Source organism: Macaca thibetana, chromosome 10 (assembly GCF_024542745.1).
Source record: "Macaca thibetana thibetana isolate TM-01 chromosome 10, ASM2454274v1, whole genome shotgun sequence".
Taxonomy (NCBI): Eukaryota; Metazoa; Chordata; class Mammalia; order Primates; family Cercopithecidae; genus Macaca; species Macaca thibetana.
The window spans coordinates 18986239-19011093 of NC_065587.1; the positions used below are offsets into that span (position 1 = coordinate 18986239).

At 45.2% G+C, this 24855-nt stretch overlaps 1 protein-coding gene across 15 annotated transcripts in view; it reads right to left on the reverse strand.

Annotated features, from left to right (window-relative positions):
- DEPDC5 (DEP domain containing 5, GATOR1 subcomplex subunit) overlaps positions 1-24855 on the reverse strand; it is a 155198-nt gene that overhangs the window by 38523 nt on the left and 91820 nt on the right. For 10 of the 15 annotated variants that reach the window (XM_050806663.1, XM_050806671.1, XM_050806664.1 and 7 more), the window contains 4 exons: positions 24309-24528; positions 22575-22708; positions 11992-12100; positions 8410-8475 (listed from right to left, as the gene is read on the reverse strand). In XM_050806663.1, coding sequence (XP_050662620.1) covers positions 8410-8475; positions 11992-12100; positions 22575-22708; positions 24309-24528 — 529 coding nt within the window. The remainder of the gene's footprint in view (positions 1-8409; positions 8476-11991; positions 12101-22574; positions 22709-24308; positions 24529-24855) is intronic. The other 5 variants (XM_050806673.1, XM_050806668.1, XM_050806666.1 and 2 more) reach the window with 1 other exon arrangement.

Sequence of the window (24855 nt, forward strand, 5' to 3'; positions counted from 1 at the left end):
AATAGGTGAACATCACAATGCATATCCTCTGTCCACTGTGACTCACCCTTTCCCACCACCCCAAACCTCCTTTCCTCTATCTTTCAGTTGCTCAGCTTCAACTCTCAGAGCCATCTCTTCTCCAGCTTTTCATCTAAAGACAGGCCTAGTCCTGTGGCCTGCCCTCTGCAGATTCACATGCATCTCTAAATCATGCCTGTACTTCCTCTGGCCAGGGAGGGCTGTAACACTCTTTTAACTGGCCCCTGATTGTGGCCTCTCCCTCAAAAACCCTACCTGTGAGCCAGCTCTATTTGCATCGTCTATTAAGAACAGTTCCAATCCCATCATTCTGTTACTCCGAAAACTTTCAAGTCTCCCCATGAACCCCTACACTGCAAACCAACTCACAGGACATCAAGGGTCCTGCGCAACATTGGCTTGACGTGAGATCTCACCACACTGCCTACCATTCACCCACGTGTGTGTTTCCAGCCAAATGAAACTCTGTGTGTATAAATCCTGTCTATGTGCCCCATATCACCCTGGGGTGCTCTTCTCCACAACTAGTGGCTAAAAAGCCATCAGTCTTTTTTTTTTTTTTAAAGACATAATCTTGCTCTGTCACCCAGGCTGGAGTGCAGTGGCACGATCTCTGCTCACTGCAACTTCTGCTTCCTGGGTTCAAGTGATTCTCCTGCCTCGGCCTCCCAAGTAGCCGGGATTACAGGTGGGAGCCAACACACCTGGCTAATCCCATCAGTCTTTAGGGCCATTTTAAACGCTGCTCCCTTAGCAAACTGTTCTCTGATTCACTCCACCCCAGGCTCTAAGCAGATCCATCTCCCTCTCTACTCTGGACCTCTATGAGTTTCTGGTAGCTGCCGAGTTGTGCCTCATGTAATGGTGTTGTATCTTTTTTTTTTTCCAGAGAGAGGGTTGCCTTCTGTCACTCAGGCTGGAGTGCAGTGGTGCCATCACATCTCACTGTAACCTCAAACTCTTGGGCTCAAGCAATCCTCCTGCCTCAGCCTTCCAAGTAACTGGGACTACAGGCATGCACCACCACACGTGACTATTTTTTTTTATGTAGAAAGTGTCTAGCTATGTTGCCTCGGCTGATCTCAAACTTCTGGGTTCAACTGATCCTTCTGCCTCAGCCTCCCAAAGTACTGGCATTACACGTGTGAACCACTGTGACCAGCCTGTAATGTTGTTATATCTCCTTTAAGGGTCCTGGAGGCAGGATTATGACCTGTTCACCTGGAAGCCCAGCAGCATGCATCAAAGGTTATACTCATAGCAAGTATATGAAGAGAATGACTAAGCCTTTCAGAGCAATTCTGGAAAAGTGTAAGGCTCTTAGAACCTCCTAACTTGAGGTTTTTTAGTACTTCCAGAAGGGATCTTTCTATCAGATACTTTGTTAGCAAAAATTGTTTTCCAAAACAAGTCTTCTCAGCTGGGTGTGGTGGCTCACGCCTGTAATCTCAGCATCTTGGGAGGCCAAGGCGAGTGGATCACTTGAGTCCAGGAGTTTGAGACCAGTCTAGGCAACATGGCGAAACCCCATTTCTACAAAAAATGCACAAATTAGCCAGGCATGATGGCACACGCCTGTAGTCCCAGCTACTTGGGAGAATGAGGTGGGAAGACTGCTTGAGCCCAGGAGGCAAAGGTTGCCGTGAGCCGGGATCCTGCCACTGCACTCCAGCCTGGGCGACAGAGAGAGACCCTGTCTCAAAAAAATAAAATGAAATGAAATAAAGAAAATAAAACAAGGCTTCTCAGTCTCAGCACTATTGCCCTCTGGGGTGAGATAAGTGTTTGCTGTGGGGGGCTGTCCTGTGCATTGTTGGATGTTCAGAAGCATCCCTGGCTTCTACCCACTGGATACTAGTAATACCTCCTCACCTATCAACCCCAACCCCCAATTAGGACAAATAAAAACGTCTCTAGATACCACCAAACGTCTCTTGGGGGGTAAAGTTCCTCCTGGTTCTTATAGAACCATTTTGCTGTTCTACAGCAGGCTCAATGATTTGTAAAAAAAAAAACCACACAGGTTTTGCTGGCACCATAAACACACAGAGAAATGCAGCAAGAGACAGCTTGCAATTACCAATTACCACCTGCCTCTAACCAGTAAGGTTTACCATGCCGTAAATTTAAATGAGAATAAGCTAAATAAAAGGGACTGGACCCAGCTCTTATGCATGTAAGAGTGGCTCTTAGGCATTGCCTTCTGGGCCCCTGTAGTGGGGTTCTCTCATGTACTATACAAGAATTGCTCTACCAGCCTAACCTGAAGGCCATTACCAGAAATGCACATTAGTCCTGCAGTCTTATTTTGTTGGGAGTGGGGGTGGGAGGTGGTTAAGGTGTTGTCCTCTAGATCAGGAATTGGGAAACATTTTTTGCAAGAGATCAGAGAGTAAATATTTCAGGCTTTGTGGGCCATATGGTCTCTGTCACAACTACTCAACTTTGAATAAGAAAGTGAGAAAGCAGCTATAGGCAATATGTAAATGAATGGGCGTGGCTCTATTCCAATAAAACTTTATTTACAAAAGCAGATGGTGGACCAGATCTGCCCCATAGTTTCCTGACCTCTGCTCTATGTATGTATCACACAATGTCTATCTTTTAAGGGGCCGTACAGAAAAGGCATTTTGTTTAGATCTTAATACCAAGAAAAGTTATGCTCCTCCCAAGGAATCTGGCTGTCTTTATTTTATAATCACTCTGAGTCTTGGAACAGAGGTTTCCCACTTTTCTGTGGCTACGAGGAGGTTCAGAGCTGAATTTGGCACAAAATTCTATCTACTTTACAAGGCCTTATATTACATCCTGTCTAATTTTTCTTCTTTACCTGAATTTCCCCCATCTAGTCATGTTTTTATTTTAGGGGCTGCATTTACTTCCATGATCCAAACGAAGCAACTTTTTGGAATAAGATCAGTGGTGAACAAAGATAAATGGCAGGTGGGATGGACGGAATGGCAGATGTCTCACGTAGATAGATGCCTGGCAAAGAGCCAAGTAGAGGGAGATGTCTTTCATCTTAAGAATCTTATGAACATTGTCCAAAAAAAGGACTCCATTTAACATATGTAGATACTCCCCCCTCTGCTTTAGAGTAGGCTAGACTTAGTGACGTGCCTCCAAAAAATGGAGTATAAAAAAGGAAAAAATAGTAACTTCATAGTGGAGACGGCTAACAAATATGACATTAACCAAGTGATGAATGAGTGATGAAGGTTATCGCTGCCAGTGATGTTGTGTGGCTCTCAGGTACCTCATGATGAGAAGGGCACTTCCCCTCTGGGGTATTCTTTTTGAGTAGCTGCAACTCTAGTCTAACCATGAAAAAAAACCGTGGACAAACCCAGATTTGGGGACATTCTATAGGACACCTGGCCAGGACTCCTCAAGGCAGTGAAGGTCATTTAAAAAAATAAGGAAAGGGCCGGGCGCGGTGGCTCACGCCTGTAATACCAACACTTTGGGAGGCCGAGGTGGGTGGATCACAAGGTTAGGAGATCGAGACCATCCTGGCCAACATGGTGAAACCCTGTCTCTACTAAAAATACAAAAATTAGCTGGGCGTGGCGGTGTGTGCCTGTAATCCCAGCTACTTGGGAGGCTGAGGCAGTAGAATCGCTTGAACTCAGGAGGCGGAGGTTGCAGTGAGCGGACATTGCGCCATTGCACTCCAGCCTGGTGACAGAGCGAGAGCGAGACTCTGTCTCCAAAAAAAAAAAGAAAAAAAAAAGAAATGAAAAAAAAAAGGAAAGCCTGAGAAACAGTCACAGACTAGAAGAGACTGGGAAGCCAGGCAATGTGGTACCCGAGATTGGCTCCTAGAACAGAAAGAAGACATTAACTAAAAAAATGGCAAAATCTAAGTCTGGTGTTTGATTAAAAAAAATCCAAACCTCTCAACAGCAGCACCAATCCCCAGTTTCCCCCCACATATTGGCACTCCCAAGCTACAAGAGAAAGTGAGGGAGGGAGCCCTGTTAGAGATGCCTCTGAGATGAGCACCACCCACCACAGGCGCCCCCCATGGGTCTTCTACCTTGCACCTCGTGAGCTTGTCACGGCCCCACTTTCTCATGCTGGAGGGTCATCAGCTACAAGGAAACAGCTGGATCTGCCAGCCCAGCTCTCCACTGTGCCTGGAGGCTGCTAGGGATGACACTCTGCTTTGTCTTACCCGGAGACAAATGGGTTAAATGGGCTCCTGCTTTCCAGTCACTCAGCTCCTGCCAGGCAGACAGAGGCATTGCAAGGGATCCATGACAGAATCCCCTATGCCTTCCAGAGAGGGAAAGCTTGGGAATAACTTGCAGACCCACAGCTCAGATGTTCTCTAAGGTCAAGATCAGGGAAGGAGAATATTATCCCAAATTAAAACCACCTCTTTGCCCTCATGAAGCTTGCCATCTAGGGGTGAGCAGAAGACAGGCATTAATATTCATAAAGGATTTTATTCATCCCTGTTATTTCCCATAGCACTTGGCACAGCCCTACACCCAGCAGGTGCTTGGAATTTGCTATCTCAATTGATCTGAATTTTGTCACAGAGGCAGCCTCCTTCCTCTATGTGTCCATCATATATATATATATATATATATATATATATATATATATATATATATATATATATATATTTTTTTTTTTTTTTTTTTTTTTGAGACAGGTCTTGCTCTGTCTCCCAGGCTGGAGTGTAGTGGCGCAATCGTGGTCATTGCTGCCTCCACCTCCTGGACTCAAGCACTCCTCCCTCCTCAGTCTCTCAAATAACTGAGACTGTAGGCATGCACCACGACACTCAGCTAATTTTTTTATTTTTATTTTTTGTAAAGACAAGGTCTCACTGTGTTGCCCAGGCTGATTTCAAACTCCTGGACTAATAGGGATCTTCCTGCCTCCACCTCTCAAAGTGCTAGGATTACATGTGTGGGCTGCTGCGCCTGGTGTTACTTATATTTTTGTATCTTACATCATTCCAAAAAAGGTGAGGCTACTAATAAATAGACACACGATAAGATTTTAAAAAAATACGGCTGGGTGTGGTGGCTCATGCCTGTAATCCCAGCACTTTGGGAAGCCGAGGCAGGTGGATCACCTGAGGTCAGGAGTTCGAGACCAGCATGGCCAACGTGGCAAAACCCCGTCTCTACCAAAAATACACAATTAGGCCAGGCGCGATGGCTCACTTCTGTAATCCCAGCACTTTCAGCACTTTGGGAGGCCAAGGTGGGCAGATCACTTGAGGTCAGGAGTTGGAGACCAGCCTGGCCAGCATGGTGAAACCCCATCTCTACTAAAAATACAAAAAAATTAGCCGGGTGTGGTGGCACATGCCTGTAGTCCCAGCTACCTGGGAGGCTGAGGCAGGAGAATCATTTGAACCCAGGAGGCGGAGGTTACAGTGGGCTGAGATCGCGCCACTGCATTTGAGCATGGGCAACAGAGCAAGACTCCATCTCAAAAAAAAGTGAGATCCCAGCAATCTGGCCTCCCAAAGTGCTGGGATTATAGGTGCGAGTCACCAAGTGCAGTTGAGAAATGGATATTATTTCTAATCCTCAGAACAACCCTACAAAGAAATTATTTTTTATTTCCTTTAACAAAATGAAGAAACACACAAAGTAAATTTTTTTTTTTTTAAATAAAGAAACAGGTTCAGAAGGTTAATTCACAGGACTAACACAGCTCCCTGACATTGCATAGAGGCCAAGATTTGAAAGCAGCCATCTGGGCCAGGCATGGTGGCTCACGCCTGTAACTCCAGCACTTTGGGAGGCTAAGGCAGGTGGATCACCCGAGGTTAGGAGTTTCAGAGCAGCCTAACATGGTGAAATCCTATTTCTACTAAAAATACAAAAAATCAGCTGGGCATGGTAGTGCATGCCTATAATCCCAACTACTCGGGAGGCTGGGGCAGGAGAATCGCTTGAATCTGGGAGGCTGGGGTTGCAGTGAGACGAGATCGTGCCATTGCACCCAGCCTAGGCAACAAGAGTGAAATTCCGTCTAAAAAAAAAAAAAAGAAAGCCATCTGACTCCATTGGCCTCCCTCCTCCATATTATGCTGCACATCAGAAAATACACAAAGCGAGTTTTATGTTCTGTGTATTTTACCACAATAAAAAATAAACATAAAGAAAAAGTACAATTTAATTTTGTGTATGTATAAAGAGCTCTTACTATCTCTGATAGAATTTTTTTTTTGTTTTTTTCAGATGGAGTCTCACTCTGTTGCCTAGGTTGGAGTGCAGTGGCACGATCTCGGCTCACCGCAACCTCTGCTTCCCGGGTTCAAGCAATTCTCCTCCCTCACCCTCTTGAGTAACTGGGACTACAGGTGAATGCCACCATGCTGGGCTAATTTTTGTATTTTTATTAGAAATGGGGTTTCACCATATTGACCAGGCTGGTCTCGAACCTCTGACCTCAAGTGATCCATCTGCCTTGGCCTCCCAATGTAATTTTTTTTTTTAATGTATACATTTTTTTAAAAATTAGAGACAGGGTTTTCCAATATTGTCCAGGCTGGTCTTATTCTCCTGGGCTCAAGAGATCTTCCCACCTCACTTCCCGCCTTTTCAACAAAACACCTGGTGGGTAATATAATCCTTATTTGTGTGCCTCTCCTGAGTCTAAAACTTTCCATTAACAGTCTCCTGTAAGAATGTAAAAGGTGGCCAGGCACAATGGCTCACACCTGTAATCTTAGCACTTTTGGGAGGCCAAGGTGGGCCTATCACCTGAGGTCAGAAGTTCAAGACCAGCCTGGCCAACATGGTGAAACCCCTTCTCTACTAATAATACAAAAGTTAGCTGGGCGTGGTGGTGCACACCTGTAATCCTAGCTGCTCAGGAGGCTAAGGCAGGAGAAATGCTTGAACCTTAGAGGTGGAGGTGACAGTGAGCCAACATTGTACCACTGCACTCCAGCCTGGGCGACTAGAGCGAAACTCTGTCTCAAAACAAAAACAAAAAAAACACAAAGTAAAAGGTTAATGGCCAGACACAGTGGCTCATGCCTGTAATCCCAGTGCTTTGGTAGGCCAAGGCAGGAGAATCACTTGACACCAGGAGATGACCAGCCTGGGCAACAGAGCAAGACCCTACCTCGAAAAAAACAAAAAATTAGCTGGGCATGGTGGTTCATATCTATAATCCCAGCTACTTGGGAAGCTAAGGCTGGACTCCAGCCTGGACAACAGAGCAAGACACTACCTCTAAAAAACAGAAAGTAAAAGGTGAAAAGGATCAACCAATGTTTGTTTTAAACCAAAAACACAGTGCTCTACCCACACTCAGATTTTAGAGATGTTGCTTAGATTAGGACTCAAAGGTCCTTACAGGGATTTGCCTATAGTTACACCGCTGACTGGGAAGAGGCAGGTGGGCATAGCTGAAGACTTGCACAGAAAGGCATGGTGCCTCTGACCTGTTCCAATGTTAACTAAACCTTTACCCTCCCAGTGCAGTGCACAGAATGATGTAGGAGCTCAGTCATTCACTAGTGGTATGCCCATTAACCAGCTAACGACCTTTTCTTTTCTCATTTTAAAAAATTCTATTTTATTATTTTTATTTATTTATTTTTTTTTGAGACAGACTCTGGCTCTGTTGCCCAGGCTGGAGTACAGCGGCGTAATTTTGGCTCACTGCAACCTCTGACTCCTGGGTTCAAGGGATTCTCCTGCCTCAGCCTCCTGAGTAGCTGGGCTTACAGGCATGTGCCACCACACCTGACTAATTTTTGTAATTTTAGTAGAGATGGGGTTTCACCATGTTGGCCCAGATGGTCATGAACTCCTGACCTCAAGTGATCCGCCTGTCTCAGCCTCCCAAAGTGCTAGGATTACAGGCGTGAGCCACTGTGCCCAGCCTCGTCCAAATCTTTTAACTGACAAATAATTTAACTGAAATCCAGAAGCTACGTGAGATACACCTTCGACCTATGAAGTAGCACACGCCTATTAATAAACATTTGCTGTGTTTTTTCACCACTTTCTGCCACACTGTTATAAATTTATCTGGTTGTATTGGGAGGGGAAAAAAAACAAGTGTTCAGCCCTAAAGTAAGCATATTTCATGTTGCTCATAAAACCTAAAAGTGAAGATGCTGCAAAGTGGCAAAGAATCAGTGGCAACTACGTGAAACAGACAGTGATGAGAAAGTCATCACTGATATAATCGTATGTTCTTCTACATTAATCTCTTCCATCCCCGCTTCGCCGCCACAAACAAGATGGAAGAGAACGTACACTTCTGAGACCAAATTCAATTTCAACTGCCCCCCAAATTTAGTTGCAGCCCAATGCCATATGTTCAGAGCCTAACAGAAGGCCAGCTCGTGGCGTCTGCCACTGGGACAGGCATGCAAAGCCCTGGAGTTGGACTAACCTGAGGGTAGAAGGCGGACGATGCTGTGCGTGGGCTGCGGACAAACTCCATAAAGAAGGCCCCGTCCTGAAGTCAGAGGAGGAGGAAGCAGCAGCAGCAGGTGCAAGGAAGTGAAGAAACGGAATGTGTACCAGTGGTTAACCATCAGGGGAAGGAGACAGGTATGAAAAACAAAAAATAAAAATAAAAACAAGGAGGGAAGGAGAGAAACAAGGACACATGAAGAGGATGGGGAAAAATAAAAAAAATTAAAAAAAAAAGAAATAAAAAAAGAAAGAGAGAGAGAGAGAAAGAGAGAGATCTACCCAGAAAGACAATATCCAAATGCAAAGCATGAGCAGAAACTCACACCTTCCTGGGCAGAATATCCCATCTGTGTGGGAGAAAGCGCCCAGGTTGGAAGGTGTGTCCAAGCTCTCTCTGGTCTCATCAGAGTGTGGCTTGGATGCTCTCACCCTCCCACATAGCTCTGAAATTCCTTCAGACCTATGCCAAGGAAGATGAAAAGGCCGCAGAGCAGCTTGGTGGGGCTGCAGGGTAAGGGCTTTGGTGGCAATATCCTGGCCTCCCACCTGGCTGGGTGACCAGTCACCCTCTTGGAGAGATACATTGAGCCATGAAGCTTTTTCTGCCTGTTACTAAACATGGCAGCCAGATGGGAGGAGAGGATTCAAGGCAGGATAAGTTCTTGCTTAGTTTTTTTAGCAAACAGGGGATACAGAAGCAGCCATACCTTCTCCTCCACTGGTTGTGTAACAAAATCATCAGCAAGCTAAGACATATATAATGTCAGATACACAGCACTCACATTGTGAGGGGTTTTCTAAAGCTGTCATTCCCTCCCTACCCTACCCATGTGGAATTCAAGCAGCCATGTCTGTGACACAAAAATGACACAGAGGACTTTTTCAGTGACCCCTCCTTCCATCATTCTGAAGTAGTACCCTCTGTCCTTTTACAATCTTTTTACTTTTTATGCCGGGTTATCATAGAAATTCAGGAATGGCACTTGACACATCTCAAGTTCTCTGCTTTTCTGGAACTTTTCCTCAATTCCAAAGGTAGAATAACTGAAATATTTAGGTGCCCATTTTATTGATACTGCTGCCACTTCCTATAAGTGACTGCAAACACAAATACGAAACCTTGGAAACCTGTGGCTGTGCAGATGCTGATGCAGGCACCCGCAACGCATTCTAACATGAAGTGTTCCTTGGGGACATGGTTGGGCATTTCCGAGCATGTCAGCAGGGCTATTTGCTTTGGCCATCTCATAGCATTTTGTTTCACCTTGACTATTCAGGAGTTTACTTCCAGCCCTATTGATGGCTCATGCATATGGATTTTAGTGTTCACCTGGATGATCAGGAGAGGTTTCTAAACAGTAATCTAATATATTTGTGACTATAATTTCTCTGCTTTCCAGTCTTGTCCTCGGCACTGTTTCTGATTCTCAAAGATGGTAATGAGTAGAGGCAAAACCTGGTGGACGGCACACAGGGTGATTTGTATCTCATTGTTCCACTGTGTCCCTTCTCTGCCAGAACATATAGAAGCAGAGGTGCTGAGGTTTACGTACATGTGAAGGAGGACAGGTGAAAAGACTCATGGTCAGCAGATCATTCCTTACACACAGATTATCCTTGGTACCTAAAGCCACTCCCTAGAGAAGCGTTCGGTAAACTACAGCTTGCAGACCAAATCTGGCCAGCCATCTAATTTTTTTACAGCCAGTGAGCTAAGAATGGTTTTTATGGGTGGGCGTGGTGGCTCACACCTGTAATCCCAGCAGTTTGGGAGGCTGAGGCGGGTGGATCACTTGAGGTCAGGAGTTCGAGACCAGCCTGGCCAACATGGTGAAACCCTGTCTCTACTAAAAATTAAAAAAATTACTGGCCATGGTGGTGCACACCTGTAATCCCAGCTACTGGGGAGGCTGAGGCAGGAGAACTGCTTAAACCCGGGAGGCTGAGGTTGCAATGAGCTGACATTATGCCACTGCACTTAAGCCTGGGTGACAGAGCGAGACTCTGTCTCAAAAAAAAAAAAAAATTTTTTTATGTTTAAAAATAATTTTAAATGGTTATGGAAATACCGTACTTACACAATAGCTTTGTTTTGCCTCTTGGCCACAAAGTCTAAAATATGTATTTAGCTTTGCCAACATTTGGTTTACAAGTTGCCCACGGCCTTGGCTGATACTTTTTTCTCAGATTTTAATCCCTCTACCCATGTAGTGTAATTCTAGTATTTAGGCTAAGGAATTAATCAGAGGTGTGGTCAAATAATTATTGCAAGCATAGTCACTGCAACATTATAACTGTGGTATACTGTAGAATAATTTTTAAAGTTTATAGAAAAATACCAAAAATCATTTAAAAATCACCATCTATAATTTTAACCAAAAGAAGTTATAAATGAAGGCATATTCACATGATAAAATGATATATAGCTATTTTTTTCTTTGGGGTTGCTGAGGGAAAAAAAAATGAAAGAAAAAATTATATAGTTATTTTTTAAAATCACGCTCTTTTAAAACATTTAATGACACAAGAAATTTTCATGATATGGAGGTAAAATAAACACAGATATATCATTTGACCACAATTTTGAAAAATAACATATATGTGTTAAATCTCCTTCATCTCCCAGTGATAGAGATAAGAGAGTGGTAAGTACAGTCAACTCGCCCTATCACAACAGAGTGATCTCAGAGTCTGAATTTCCCAGAAGGAGCTGACAGAGCCAAGTCGATTGGTCTTAAAAGACCCATGGAGTTTTCGGCTCCTCTACTGTACTTGTTCCAGATAGAGGCCTAAAGTCTCAGGTTTTTTGTATTTTCCACCCACCCCAGGATGTTCCCATTTGACTGTATTTCTCAGCAGTCTGAGAAAACTGATGGGAATTTCATTATCAAAGAAGAGAGAGCTCTGGTGGAGGCTGCTTCAGTAGTTTTCTATTCCCCTCTGGGAAAGCTAAAGACGAGGGTGAAGGAAAACCAGACGGCCAAATACAAAGCTCAGGCCAGATCTTGGGCATTGAACCAACAAAGTTTAGCTTAACTGTTGTATCTTATTTTTTTGAAGCAGGGTCTCACTCTGTCACCCAGGCTGGAGTGCGGTGGTGTGATCATGGCTCACTTCAACCTCAACCTCCTGGGCTCTAGGGGTCCCCTCACCTCAGCCTTCTGAGTAGCTGAGACTACAGGTAAACGCCATCACATCTAGCTAATTTTATTTTTAATTTTTTTTAGAAATGGGGTCTCCTTATGTTGCATAGGCTGGTCTCAAACTCCTGGGCTCAAGTGATCCTCCAGCCTCGGCCTCCCAAAGTGCTGGAATTACAAGCATGACTGATTGTTTCATATCTGGATTTAACTAGAAGTTAGCTTCCTTACAACTGTGAACAAGAAAGTTCTTATATAAAAATAGTAACAGTAATAGAACCCTTAAAGGGTTCAGGGTATAATTCATCCAAAGCCTCAGCACATGCAATCCTGGATCTGAAGGGCTATCTGTTTTACCCTCCACACTGAGCCTCTGAGAGCACAAGACAGCTCCCCGCTCCAGTGGCTTCCTTTACCTTTCGTGGGCTGTCCATGTAGGTGGGAGTCATGGCGACGCTGCTGCTCTCAGCTGACTGGGCGGAGCTCTTCCCACCATGCACAGCTGCCTGCTGTTCTCCCAGGCACCTGAAAGGAGGAAAAGCACAGGACAGCAGCTTGCTCAGAGCTTCCTGGTGAAGGATCCACGTCCGCCAAGATGCAGACAGCTCTGTTGCTGTCATCTTTGAAACACACACTTCTGCCTTGTTTCCCTTTCCATGATATGCTTAATTTCATTCATTGTGCCTAACAATCACCAGTCCTCCACAGTAAATCAGAAAACAGCCCAATTTTAAAAGCATTCTGGCAGCATCTGGTGCTTATATATGACCTTAAAAAGGGAACTGACATGGTTTGAACACCATTTTTTAAATTCTTGTACAAATACTTTTTTCTCAATTTTTATTTAATATACCAGCAAAAGCACATTCTGAATGTTAAGACTGCGTGGCGGGTCATGCCTGTAAACCCCACACTTTGGGAAGCCAAGGTGGGCGGATCTCCTGAGGTCAGGAGTTTGAACCAGCCTGGCCAACATGGTGAAACTTCACCTCTACTAAAAATACAAAAAATTAGCCAGGCGTGGCAGTGCACGCCTATAGTCCCAGCTACTCAGGAGGCTGAGGCACGAGAATCGCCGGAACCCAGGAGGCAGAGGTTGCAGTGAGCTGAGATCGTGCCACTGCACTCCAGCCTGTGCAACAACAAAAAAATAAAAATAAAAAAAAAGAAGACTGCATTAACACGCAGCATAAACAGGAGAAAATGTGTTAATTCTCTATATATTTTGAAGGGATTTATATGTTAATCTTTCCAATGTGCATAGCTACATCACCCTCCAAACCAAATTAACAGACATTATCTCATAACGCAAGACATAGTTTCCTTATGACATCTCATCCCATCTCAGTTCTGATGTACATGAATGAATATTTTCATGTTTATTTTCCTAATTTTTTTGTTCTAAAATTAACTACACTTTATTTTAGATTAAATTACATTGCTTTAATATATCATTGTTTCATTGTTAGGTTTCAGAAGGCTCAAATTAAAGTCTTAAGTGCTTCATTATTACTATAATATATATTACTTCTTGTGATGGACAGTGCGAGGCAGGGCCCAGCCCCCTCCACGATGGCCTTGTTGTTGTCCCAGCACTGGGAGGGCTGTCTAGGAGGCTCTGTCTCAGTTTTCAGCCCCTTCAGGGACAGCCCCAGCTGCATGGGCTGCCACAGTCAATGAATGGGGTGTGTGTGTGTGTGTGTGTGTGTGTGTGTCTGCACACGTGTGTTTGTTGGCCTAACTCAACACATCTCTGAAGGCTGTTCTAGGCTGTTCCTGTGGGATCTCCTGAGGCTGTCACTGGGTCTGGGCTGTAGTCCAGCTTCTCTCGGCACCCACTCCGGTTTCTTCCCCATCCCTCCCACAGGTGTTGTGCCCAAGGGCTCTCCTTAATAAGCATCCTATATGCTACATTCCATCTCAGTCCACTTCCCTGAGAACCCAATTTGCAACAATTTTCTTAAATTCTGACACTTTTGTTACTCAATGCGAAGTAATCACATACCAGGGATGCAAAAATCTGTTTCCATAGTAACCTGTTGCACTCTCCCTTAAAATTTGTTTTTACATTATGAAAAAATACAAACATATACAAAAGTAAAGAGGACAATATAATGAATCCCTACATATCTCTTACCAAAATTATATCATTAGAGCCATTCTGGTTTCATCCATACACCCTGCCTACCCACATGAAATATTTTGAAGCAAAACTCACACATTGTTTCATCCTTAAACATTTCAGTATCTCTAAAAGATAACAAACGTTTTAAAAATTTTTCAAAAGTCAAATATTTCCTCAATTGTCTCAAAAAAATTTTTTTAGCTGGGTGTGGTGGCTCACACCTGTAATCCCAGCACTTTGGGAGGCCAAGGTGGGTGGATCACGAGGTCAGAAGATTGAGACCATCCTGGCCAACATGGTGAAACTCTGTCTCTACTAAAAATACAAAAATTAGCCATGTGTGGTGGTGCATGTCTGTAGTCCCAGCTACTCAGGAGGCTGAGGCAGGAGAATCACTTGAACCTGGGAGGCAGAGGTTGCAGTGAGCCCAGATCGTGCCACAGCACTGCAGCCTGGGCAACAGAGCGAGACTCTGTCTTTAAAAAAAAAACAAAAAACAAAACCCAATAACAAGACTCAATTAAGTCCCTACATTGTCATATGTTATGTATCTTAAGTCCTTTTTAAGGTATAAGCCCCTCTTCAACTCTCCTTATCCTTGCAAATTATTTGTTAAAGAAAGTAGCTTATTAGCCGTGTAAACTTACACAGTCTGGATGTGCTGATTACATCGCTTTATTATATAACATGTTCTTCTGTGCCCTGTACTTCCTGAGAAGCAGAACTTACATCAAGGGATTTGGGCAGATTTCGGTCAAATTTTGGGCCACTATTCTTCCTAAGTGGTACCTGTGCACTTCTGCCTGGAGGCCCAGAATGGCTGCCTCTCTCTTATGATGTGAGCTGCCACTGATTATCTTTGCTAGATCCATTCATTCATCAGAGACTACACATAGTGACAGTTCATCATTCCTTCTGTATTTATTAGCTGGGATATTTTTAAACTTCCCCACACCAATTACTTGGATGCTCTGAGGTGTAATTCACAGGACAAAAGACTAAGTGCTAGATTATTTTCCTTGTCCACTGACACCAGTCTCTCTTTCTATCACAGCGCAGCGTGTTTTCCTCTAAGTCTCATCCACAAATGCATGCTGTGAGATTCTCTTGCATCCCCAGTGACCACTCAGATGTGTCATCTGATGCACACGACAATCCACATGTACTGAGTCACCTGCTATATGCTGATGCACTGACTAGGAGTCAGGGATTCTGAAAAGAAGATTGACCCTGCCCTTGCCCTTAGAAGCTCCTCTTCTAATGGCTCAGGAAGAGGGGACTGCCACAAAACAACCAGTTACAATGCATATGTATATACATGAGAACATACATGAGGGCATGCTTGGGTATGTTCAGCCAGGAGGGGGCGCTAGTCACACCTCCATGGAGGCAGTGACATATATGCTCCGGGTGGGCCTTGAAGGGTGGGCAGGAGAAAGACACAGCCTACACAGAATCAGGAAGGGTAAAAGCACGCAGACACCCTTCACGCGCCTCTGCAGGCAGATGGCACAGTGTGGCTCACTGCTGGTGTGCTTTCCCCAGAAAGGCCTGAGTAAGACGTACACACTAAAGCCACCTTGGACAGAACATGAATATCCATCTGCTTGGTGGGGTTTCTCTCTCTCTGCCCTAACTTGGCTGTCATTGGGTCATCCTCATCTAATAGGAACAGAAAAGCCCACTGGCCAGCACCTGCTGCCCAGACTGGTCCCACTGCTATTAATCAGCACAAAGCTAAGATTCCAGGGCTTCTGTCTTCCACAAGGGCCTGACTAAATGCCTACAGATAAAGATGGGAAGAAAACTGGAAGAAATATACACGGTTAGATGTAAGGTAAGATGGTGGGACTACAGGTGAAATTTTGTAAGCGTTTTCATGCCACTGTATGCTGTTTTGCATAATAAATAAAACAGAATCTGTTTGGGGCAGTGAAAGAAAAAACAAAAACACATAAATAAAAAATTCTGTGCAAGCAAATGTTATACAAATGTTATATAAAGGTCTGGCTCCCTCTACTCTACCTCTATTGAGAAAATGTAGCCCGTCTCCCGGGAGCAGTCATCCGTGGCAAGGAGGAAGTCTTGGATCTCTTTGTCCTGCCTCCTGCCTTGGGGTTGGCTGAGAATCTCACCCTTCACACTGGGGGTACCACTACCACGCTCCTTGGTGCATACTAACAATGACTCACTGACAAAATAAGATCCTTTCACCTCACTCCCAGCTTGACACCCCTCCCAGCAACATATGTTCCTTGTTCTCTTTTCCAGTGGGAAAAGTCTGTGATTAGTTACAGGGAGAAACTGCCACACAGACTCCTGGCATCTTCCTTGGTCTGATAAAGATATTTTCAAAAGAAGACCCAGTGCCCTCAGAAACAAACCCAACCTACCCCAGTTTTCCTTCTCTCATCTGTCCCCTCACCGTAGGCACCCTGCTGTGTTCTTCATCCCTTCCTTTCCATCTCATCATCACCCTCCATCCAGCCTCAGCTGCCTCTTGCCTGGACTAGCGGGAGCCTCCTGATGGGACTCTGCCTCCTGGCCCCTGCCCACCAAGCCATCCCACACAGGGAGCTCATCTCTGAAAAAACCACTTCTGCCAAAGACACCAACTGGCTATTTCATGATATTAAGGAATTGTTGTAATTTTAAAGGTAGATTATAATACCATGGTTTTGGTTTTTCAAAAAAGGGTACTTGTCTTTCCGAGGTACATTCTGAAATATTACAGATGAAGAGAAATGACACCAGGAATTTGATTTAAAAAAATAAAAGAAAAGGAAAACATAAGTTGGATAGAAATGAAATTAGGTCAGCCATGAGATGATACTCATTGAAACTGGGTGATGGGTAAGCAGGAATTTATTATACCAGTCTATTATTCATATCCCTTTGAAATTTTCTAATATAATTTTTATTTTCATTTTTTATTGAGACAGGGTCTTGCTCTATCGCCCAGACTGGAGTGCAGTGGTGCAACTGAGGCTAATTGCAGCCTAACCTCAACCTCCCAGGCTCAAGCAATCCTCCCACCTCGGCATTCACCACCACACTAGGCTAATTTTTTGTAGAGATGGGGTCTCACTACGTTACCTATCCTGATCTTGAACTCCTGGGCTCAAGTAACCCTGACCTCTCAGTCTCCCAAAGTGCTGGGATTACAGGCATGAGTCTCCCAAAATGCTGGAATTACAGGCATGAGTCTCCCAAAGTGCTGGGATTACAGGAGTGAGCCACCATGCCTGGCCTGTAATAGAATTTTTAAAACTTTCAAAGGATTCCTCTTGCCATGAGAATGCATAAGGACAGCCTAGCGTCCAAATTCCCATACTGTCTTTCAAATTCCACGTCTGCATCATACCTCACCCTTGCTTGTTCAATGTTACTTCTGGAAAGCCTACTGTGTGCAGGTTCCTGTGGGCATGACAGACCCTCATACCAAACAGTCAAGGTCTAGCCTCCCCTAACATGCTCACCTCACATCTCTACAGGGGAACCCTCAGCATCCTCCTCCTCCATCATTCAATAAATATCCATTATACACCTACTATGTGCCAGGCACAGCATGCAGCCTCTGGCCTCAGAGCACACAGTCAAGTCAGGGAGAAGTCAACAGATGACTGTAGCTCCCAGCAGAATACTGGTAAGTCCTCTGATGGACATAGGCCCAGGATGCTGGCAAGCACAGGGAACTTGATCTAGCTGTGAGGTGGAGAGGGGCAGGAAAGGTGGCCCAAGGCAGTGTTTTGTCTTTCCTCAAGTCTCACCCACCCCCATGTAAAGGCTTTGCTTCCTACAACGCCAGCTTGAATCCCACCACCCATGACACCACACTCTCCCTGCCCTCCCAACCAAGTGTGGTTCCAAAAGTGTCTTATCAACTGTTGCACTTAACTGTTTATAAAGGGGCCACATACCCAAAGGCCTAGAGAAGCCAGCTAGGTAGCATGACTGAGTGTATAAGACAAGTGTAAGACCAGAGTGTGAACCCAAGGCATATGCCCCTTCTGAAGTGCCATCTCACCGTGGCTGGGTGCAAATGTGGATCCTGTGTTAATAGAGCCTCCGCTATTTCAAGTAAAGCTGGATTTTTTTTTTTGAGATGGAGTCTCACTCTGTCACCAGGCTGGAGTGCAGTGGTGCAATCTTGGCTCACTGCAACCTCTGCCTCCCAGGTTCAAGCGATTCTCCTGCCTCAGTCCCGAGTAGCTGGGACTACAGATGCGCACCACCATGCCAGCTAACTTTTTATATTTTTAGTAGAAATTAGGTTTCACCACATTGGCCAGGATGGTCTCAATCTCTTGACCTTGTGATCCACCTGCCTTGGCCTCTCAAAGTGCTGGGATTACAGGCATGAGCCACTGCGCTCGGCCTCAAGCAAAACTGCATTTTCATACATTAACTATAATTTTTTTTTTGAGATAGAGTCTCACTATGTTGCCCAGGCTGGTCTCGAACTCGTGAGCTCAAGCAATCCACCCGACTTGGCCTCCCAAAGTGCTAGGAGCACGGGCATGGGCCACTGCACCTGGCCAACTTTGCATTACAATAGTCCTCACTTACTTGAGGGGGATATGTTCCAAGATCCCCAGAGGATGTCTGAAACCTAAGGTAGTACCAAGCCCTGTATCTACTATGTTTTTTCCCTATAAATACATACTTATGCTACAGTTTCATTTATAAATTAGGCACGGTAACAGATTATCAACAATAACTAATAATAGAACAACTATACCATATACAGTAAGAAAAGTGATGTGAATACGGACTCTCTCTTTTTCTTCCTCAAAATATCTTATTGTACTGTACTTGCCTATTTTTGGACCACAGTTAACCTTGGGTAACTGAAATTGCGGATTGAGTATATTATATTCCCAGCCAATATGAAATTGAGGATTGCGTATTATACTATATTATCTATAATATATTGTTTTATATATTATATATCATGTACCATGTCATATATATTTTTAATATAAAAATTCACATGCAATCTATACAATCCAGATTTTTATATGGAATCTTCAAATTTAAAACCCGGCTCAAATTTTGTTGTTGTTGTTGTTGTTGAGACAGAGTCTCACTCTATTGCCCAGGCTGGAGCTTAGTGGCACAATCTTGGCTCACTGCAACCTCTGCCTCCTGAGTTCAAGACATTCTCAGGTCTTAGCCTCCAAAGTAGCTGTGATTACAGGCGTGCGCCACCACACCCAGTGATATGGTTTCGCTGTATCCCCACCCAAATCTCATCTCAAATTGTAGTTCCCATAATCCCCATGTGTCTTGGGAGGGACCCAGTGGGAGGTAACTGAATAATGGGGGCGGTTTCCTCTATGCTATTCTTGTGATAGTGAGTTCTAATGAGATCTGATGGTTTTATTTTATTTACTTATTATTATTAAGATGGAGTCTTGCTCTGTCACCCAGGCTGGAGTACAGTGGTGCAATCTTAGCTCATTGCAACCTCCGCCTGCCAGGTTCCAGCAATTTTTCTGCCTGAGCCTCCTGAGTCACTGGGATTACAGGTGTGCGCCACCATGCCCGACTAATTTTTGTATTATTAGTAGAGACAGGATTTCACCATGTTGGCTGGACTGGTCTTGAACTCCTGGCCTCAGGTGATTCACCTGCCTAGGCCTCCCAAAGTACTAGGATTATAGGTGTAAGCCACTATGCCCGTCAAGATCTGATGATTTTACAAGGGGCTTCCCTTCCCCTTCACTCTGTACTTCTCCTTGCTGCTCCCATGTGAAGAAGCATGTGTTTGCTTCCTCTTCCGCCATGATTTTAAGTTTCCTGAGGCCTCCCCAGCCATGCTGAACCATGAGTCAATTAAACCTCTTTCCTTTATAAATTACCCAGTCTCGGGTATGTCTTTATTAGTAGCATAAGAATGGACTAATACAGTAAATTGGTACTGGGGAGTGGGGCACTGCTGTAAAGATACCCGAAAATGTGGAAGCGACTTTGGAATTGGGTAACAGGCAGTTTCAGGGGGCTCAGAAGAAGACAGGAAAATGTGGGAAAGTTTGGAACTTCCCAGTGACTTGGAGGGCTCAAAAGACAGGAAGATGTGGGAAAGTTTGGCACTTCCTAGAGACTTGTTGAATGGCTTTGACCAAAATGCTGATAGTGATATGGACAATGACGTCTAGGCTGAGGTGGTTGCAGATGAAGATGGGGAACTTGTTGGGAACTGGAGTAAAGATCACTCTTGCTATGCAAAGAGGCTGGTGGCATTTCGCCCCTGCTCTAGAGATCTGTGAAACTTTGAACTTGAGAAGATGATTTAGGATATCTGGCGGAAGAAATTTCTAAGTGGCAAAGTGTTCAAGAGGAAGCAGAGTTTGGAAACTTGGCAGCCTGATGACGTGACAGAAAAGAAAAACCCATTTTCTGGGGAGAAATTCAAGCCTATTGCAGAAATTTGCATAAGTACAAGGAGCCTAATTTTTTTATTTTTTATTTTTATTTTATTTTATTTATTTATTTATTTTTTATTTTTTTTTTTTTTTGAGACAGAGTCTTGCTGTCGCCCAAGCTGGAGCGCAGTGGCGCGATCCTGGCTCACTGCAAGCTCCGCCTCCCGGGTTCACACCATTCTCCTGCCCCAGCCTCCCGAGTAGCTGGGACTACAGGCGCCCGCCACCGCGCTCGGCTCATTTTTTGTATTTTTAGTAGAGACGGGGTTTCACCGTGGTCTCGATCCCCTGACCTTGTGATCCGCCCGCCTCGGCCTCCCAAAGTGCTGGGATTACAGGCGTGAGCCACCACGCCCGGCCTTTATTTTTATTTTTTATTTTTGAGATGGAGTCTCGCTCTGTCGCCCAGGCTAGAATGCAGCTGCACGATCTCCTGCTCACCGCAAGCTCTGCCTCCCAGGTTCACACCATTGGAAGAGCTTAATGTTAATCACCAAGACAATGGGGAAAATGTCTCCAAGGCATGTCAGAGACCTTCACGCCAACCCTCCCATTATAGGATTGGAGGCCTACGAGGAAAAATTGGTTTCCTGGGCCTGGCCTAGGGCCTCCTGCTGTGTGCTGCCTAGGGAAGACAGTGCACTGCATACCAGCCACTTCCGCCATGGCTAAAAGGGCACAAGGTACAGCTCAGGCATGGCTTCAGAGGGTGTAAGCTCCAAGCCTTGGCAGCTTCTATGTGGTGTAGAGCCTGTGCATGCACAGAAGTCAAGAATTGAGGTTTGGGAATCTCTGCTTAGATTTCAGAGGAGGCAGAAGTTTGCTTCAGGGGCAGGTCCCTCATGGAGAACCTCTGCTAGGGCAGTGCAAAAGGAAAATGTGGGGTTGGAGGCCCCACAAAGAGTCTCTGCTGGGGCACTGCCTAGTGGAGCTGTGAGAAGTGGGCCACCATCCACCAGACCCCAGAATGGTAGATCCACCAACAGCATGCACTATGCACCTGGAAAAGTGGCAGACACTCAATGCCAGCCCATGAAAGCAGCCAGAAAGGGGGCTGTACCCTGTAGAGCCACAGGGCTGGAGCTACCCAAGGCCCTGGGAGCCTACCTCTTGTATCAGCGTGCCATAAATGTGAGACATGGAGTCAAAGGAGATCGTTTTGGAACTTTAAAGTTTAATGGTTGCCCTATTGGATTTCAGACTTGCATGGGGCCTGTAATCCCTTTGTTTTGGCCAATTTCTCCCATTTGGAACGGGTGTATTTACCCAAGGCCTGTACCCCATTGTATCAAGGAAGTAACTAACTTGCTTTTGACTTTACAAGCTCATAGGTAAAAGGGATTTGCCTTGTCTCAGATGAGACATTGGACTTGGACTTTTGAGACACTTTGGACTTGGACTGTGTTTTGAAATTTGAGTTAATGTATCCCCACCCAAATCTTATCTACGGGTAATCCCCAATGAATGCTGTTGGTGGATTAAGACTGGGGTCTTGGGGGGACTGTTAAGAAGGCATGACTGTGTTTTGAAATGCAAGGACATGAAAAGACAAAAACTGGGAGGGGCCAGGGGGCAAAATGATATGGTGGCGGTCATGCCTGTATCCCACTTTAGGAGGCCCAAACTGCTTATTTTAGTTACAAATAAAAAAATTAGTTGGTTCCCAGCCGTCAAGGCTGCAGTTGAGCCATGATCATGCCACCACACTGTCATGGGGAGTGAGACCATGTCCAGGAGGGTCCAGGTGAGAGGTAATTTAATCATGGGGGCGGTTACCTCCATGCTGTCCTCAGGATAGTGAGTTCTCACAAGACGTGATGGTTTTATAAGGGGCTTTTCCCCCACCTTCACTCTGCACTTTTTGCTGCTGCCATGTGAAGAAGGTTGTGTTTGCTTCCCCTTCTGCCATGATCGTAAGTTTCCTGAGGCCTCCCCAGCCCTGCAGAACTGTGAGTCGATTCAACTTCTTTCCTTTATAATTACTCAGTCTCAGGTATGTCTTTATCAGCAGTGTGAGAATGGACTAATACAGTGGTTTTTTTTTTTTTTTTCCCCAGTAAAGACAGGGTTTTGCCATGTTGGCCAGGCTGGTCCCAAACTCCTGGCCTCAAGTGATCTGCCCACCTTGGCCTTCCAAAGTGGTGGGATTACAGGCCTGAGCCACCATACCTGGCCCTGGCTCAAATATGCCGTAATATTTTGTGGGCCAAACCAAATGAGTCTGTATTTCAATTAAGTCCCAATCTAAAAGTTTATAACTTCTGGCCTATTTCATGTTATCCAACACCTACCAGGTATTAGCCTAGCTTTCTTTTCACATAAATGTCTTCTTCCTAATTACAAGCTACTTGTAAAGGAAATATTTCACCCCCTCATGGGAACAGGGCACTGAAAACCCTCAGGGCTGTCAAGATGGGGACAAGTCACTCTTCTACCAGGCACTTACTTCTGACTGGCCTCCATCTCCAACAGGGCAGAGAGAGCCGAGGTTCCCTTCTTCCCCACTGGGGGTGCGGCTGACTCCAGAGAATGTGTGGAAATGGGCCCGGTCATCTGCAAGCCTTTCATGGCGGTCCCTTTCTAAAGCAGAGAAGAGGAGACAAGGCCATCAGCCGAGTGGGCTCTCAGTGGAAGCCACTCAGGTCCCAGGGCATGCTGCAGCATTCCCAGGCCCTGGGAATCCAATGGACAGGGTCAAGGAACATGGGTTCTCAGTGTTCAGCAAGTGACAGAAAACAACATTTCACTCAAATGCCTGGTGAACTAAAAATAAACTGCCACTTTATTTGCACATCATCTCATTTCACCCTCACCACAGCTCTATGAAGTAAACAATGTTAGTCCTATTTTACAGAAGAAGAAACTGAAGCTCAGAGAGCTAAGGGACTTACCCTACATCCTACTGGAGCTGGAATCCAAACTCCAGTGACCTCACTCCAAAACCAAAGTTCTTCCCACTATCCAAGTTCTCCCAGACATGTTTTTAATCATAAGTGATGTTGTGTACACAAGACAGCTGGTGTGAGAGGAAGAATACTGAACTTGAGGTTAAAAACAAAAAAACATGGCTGATGATGGAACATTCCCTGGTGATTAAAAAGAGTGAACTACTTACACACGCAACTTGGATGAATCCAAAGGTATTATGCTAAGTGAAAGAAGACAATAATATATGACCTTTTCACATATGATGTGACTCTTTTCTGTGATGTTTGGAAAAGACAAAAGTACAGTGATAAGGAACACACCAGCGGTTGCCACGGATTAGAGATAGGGGAGAACGTGACTATAAAGACTAGCATAAGTCCCGGCATGGCGGCTCATGCCTGTAATCCCAGCACTTTAGGAGGCCATGGCAGGAGGACTGCTTGAGCCCAGGAATTTGAGAAAAACCTGGGCAAAATGGGGAAATCCCATCTCTATAACAAATAAAAAAATTAGTTGGACATTTAGTCCCAGCTACTTGGAGGGCTAAGGTGGGAGGTCAAGGCTGCAGTTGAGCCATGATCATGCCACCACACTCCTGCTTGGGCAACAGAGTGAGACCATGTCTCAAAAAAAAAAAAAAAAAGCCTAGCATGAGAGAATTTTTTTGAAGTGATGGTGGTGGTTACATGAATCTATATATTTGTTAAAATTCATAGACCTGTGTACATACACACACATGTCAATTGTACTATATATTAGTTTTTAAAAAAATGCTGAATCCCAGTTCTGCCCCTTAGAGCTGGCATATTCCATAACCCCCAGAAGCCTGAGTCTCCGCACTGGGTGGTGTGTGACTGAATGAGGCACGGGGTGCTGGGAACGCTGGAGCAAGATGAGTGAGGAAGGACTGCGGCTGTTCACCTCCTGAGAGTTTCTACTCAGCAGTTCAGCACCTAGTCACACAAGCAGCTGTGCTCAACGTAGGGTCCCACCTGGGGAGGACCTCAAGGCACCGTGTCTTCAGGTGGAAGGGAGTGGCTCTGTGCCACAGAACACCACCCAGTCACTGCCTGCACACTATCCCTTCCTCCTTTATCGTGCAGTGGAGAAGAAAACACTGTTTTGGATTTAAGGTAAACACTGGGCAACTGACGAGTAAACAAATAGGCTAATGATGAGAGGCCCCTAACAGAGGAGGTGGCAAACCTGCATCTCACACCAGGCACACTCCCTGAGTCCAAGGAGCCCTTACCCGCATCATGCGATCCGAGCGATGCCGCCTGCGAATGCGATTCAAGCCCTCCACAAAGCGGATAAAGCCATCCAGGAGTTGCCATTCGTCCTCGTCTGCACGGGGCCTGTCCCCATAGATGTCGCAGTGGGCCTCCCCCTCTGTGATGCGCTTGGTGGCGGTGACACAGGCTGGCAGCAGCAGGAAGCGGGTCCTCCAGAACTTCAGAGACTCAATTAAGCTACAGGGGGCCGAGGAAGGCACAGAGTGGTGGTGAGAAAAAGGAGATAATGAAAGCACTCTCGGTAAAGTGTGCGGAGCTGGTGTGTGAAGGTCCATCTCCCCATGAGTATGTGTTCGTCTGATGCTACAGCTCATGGCTTTGTTGAAAATACAAGTTCTGAGGATGGGCACGGTGGCTCACGCCTGTAATCCCAGCACTTTGGGAGGCCTAGGCAGGAGGATTGCTTGAGCTGAGGAGTTTGAGACCAGCCTGGGCAACATGGCGAGACCCCATCTCCACCCTGTCTCAAAAAAAAAAAAAAAAAAAAAAGAAAATACAAGCTCT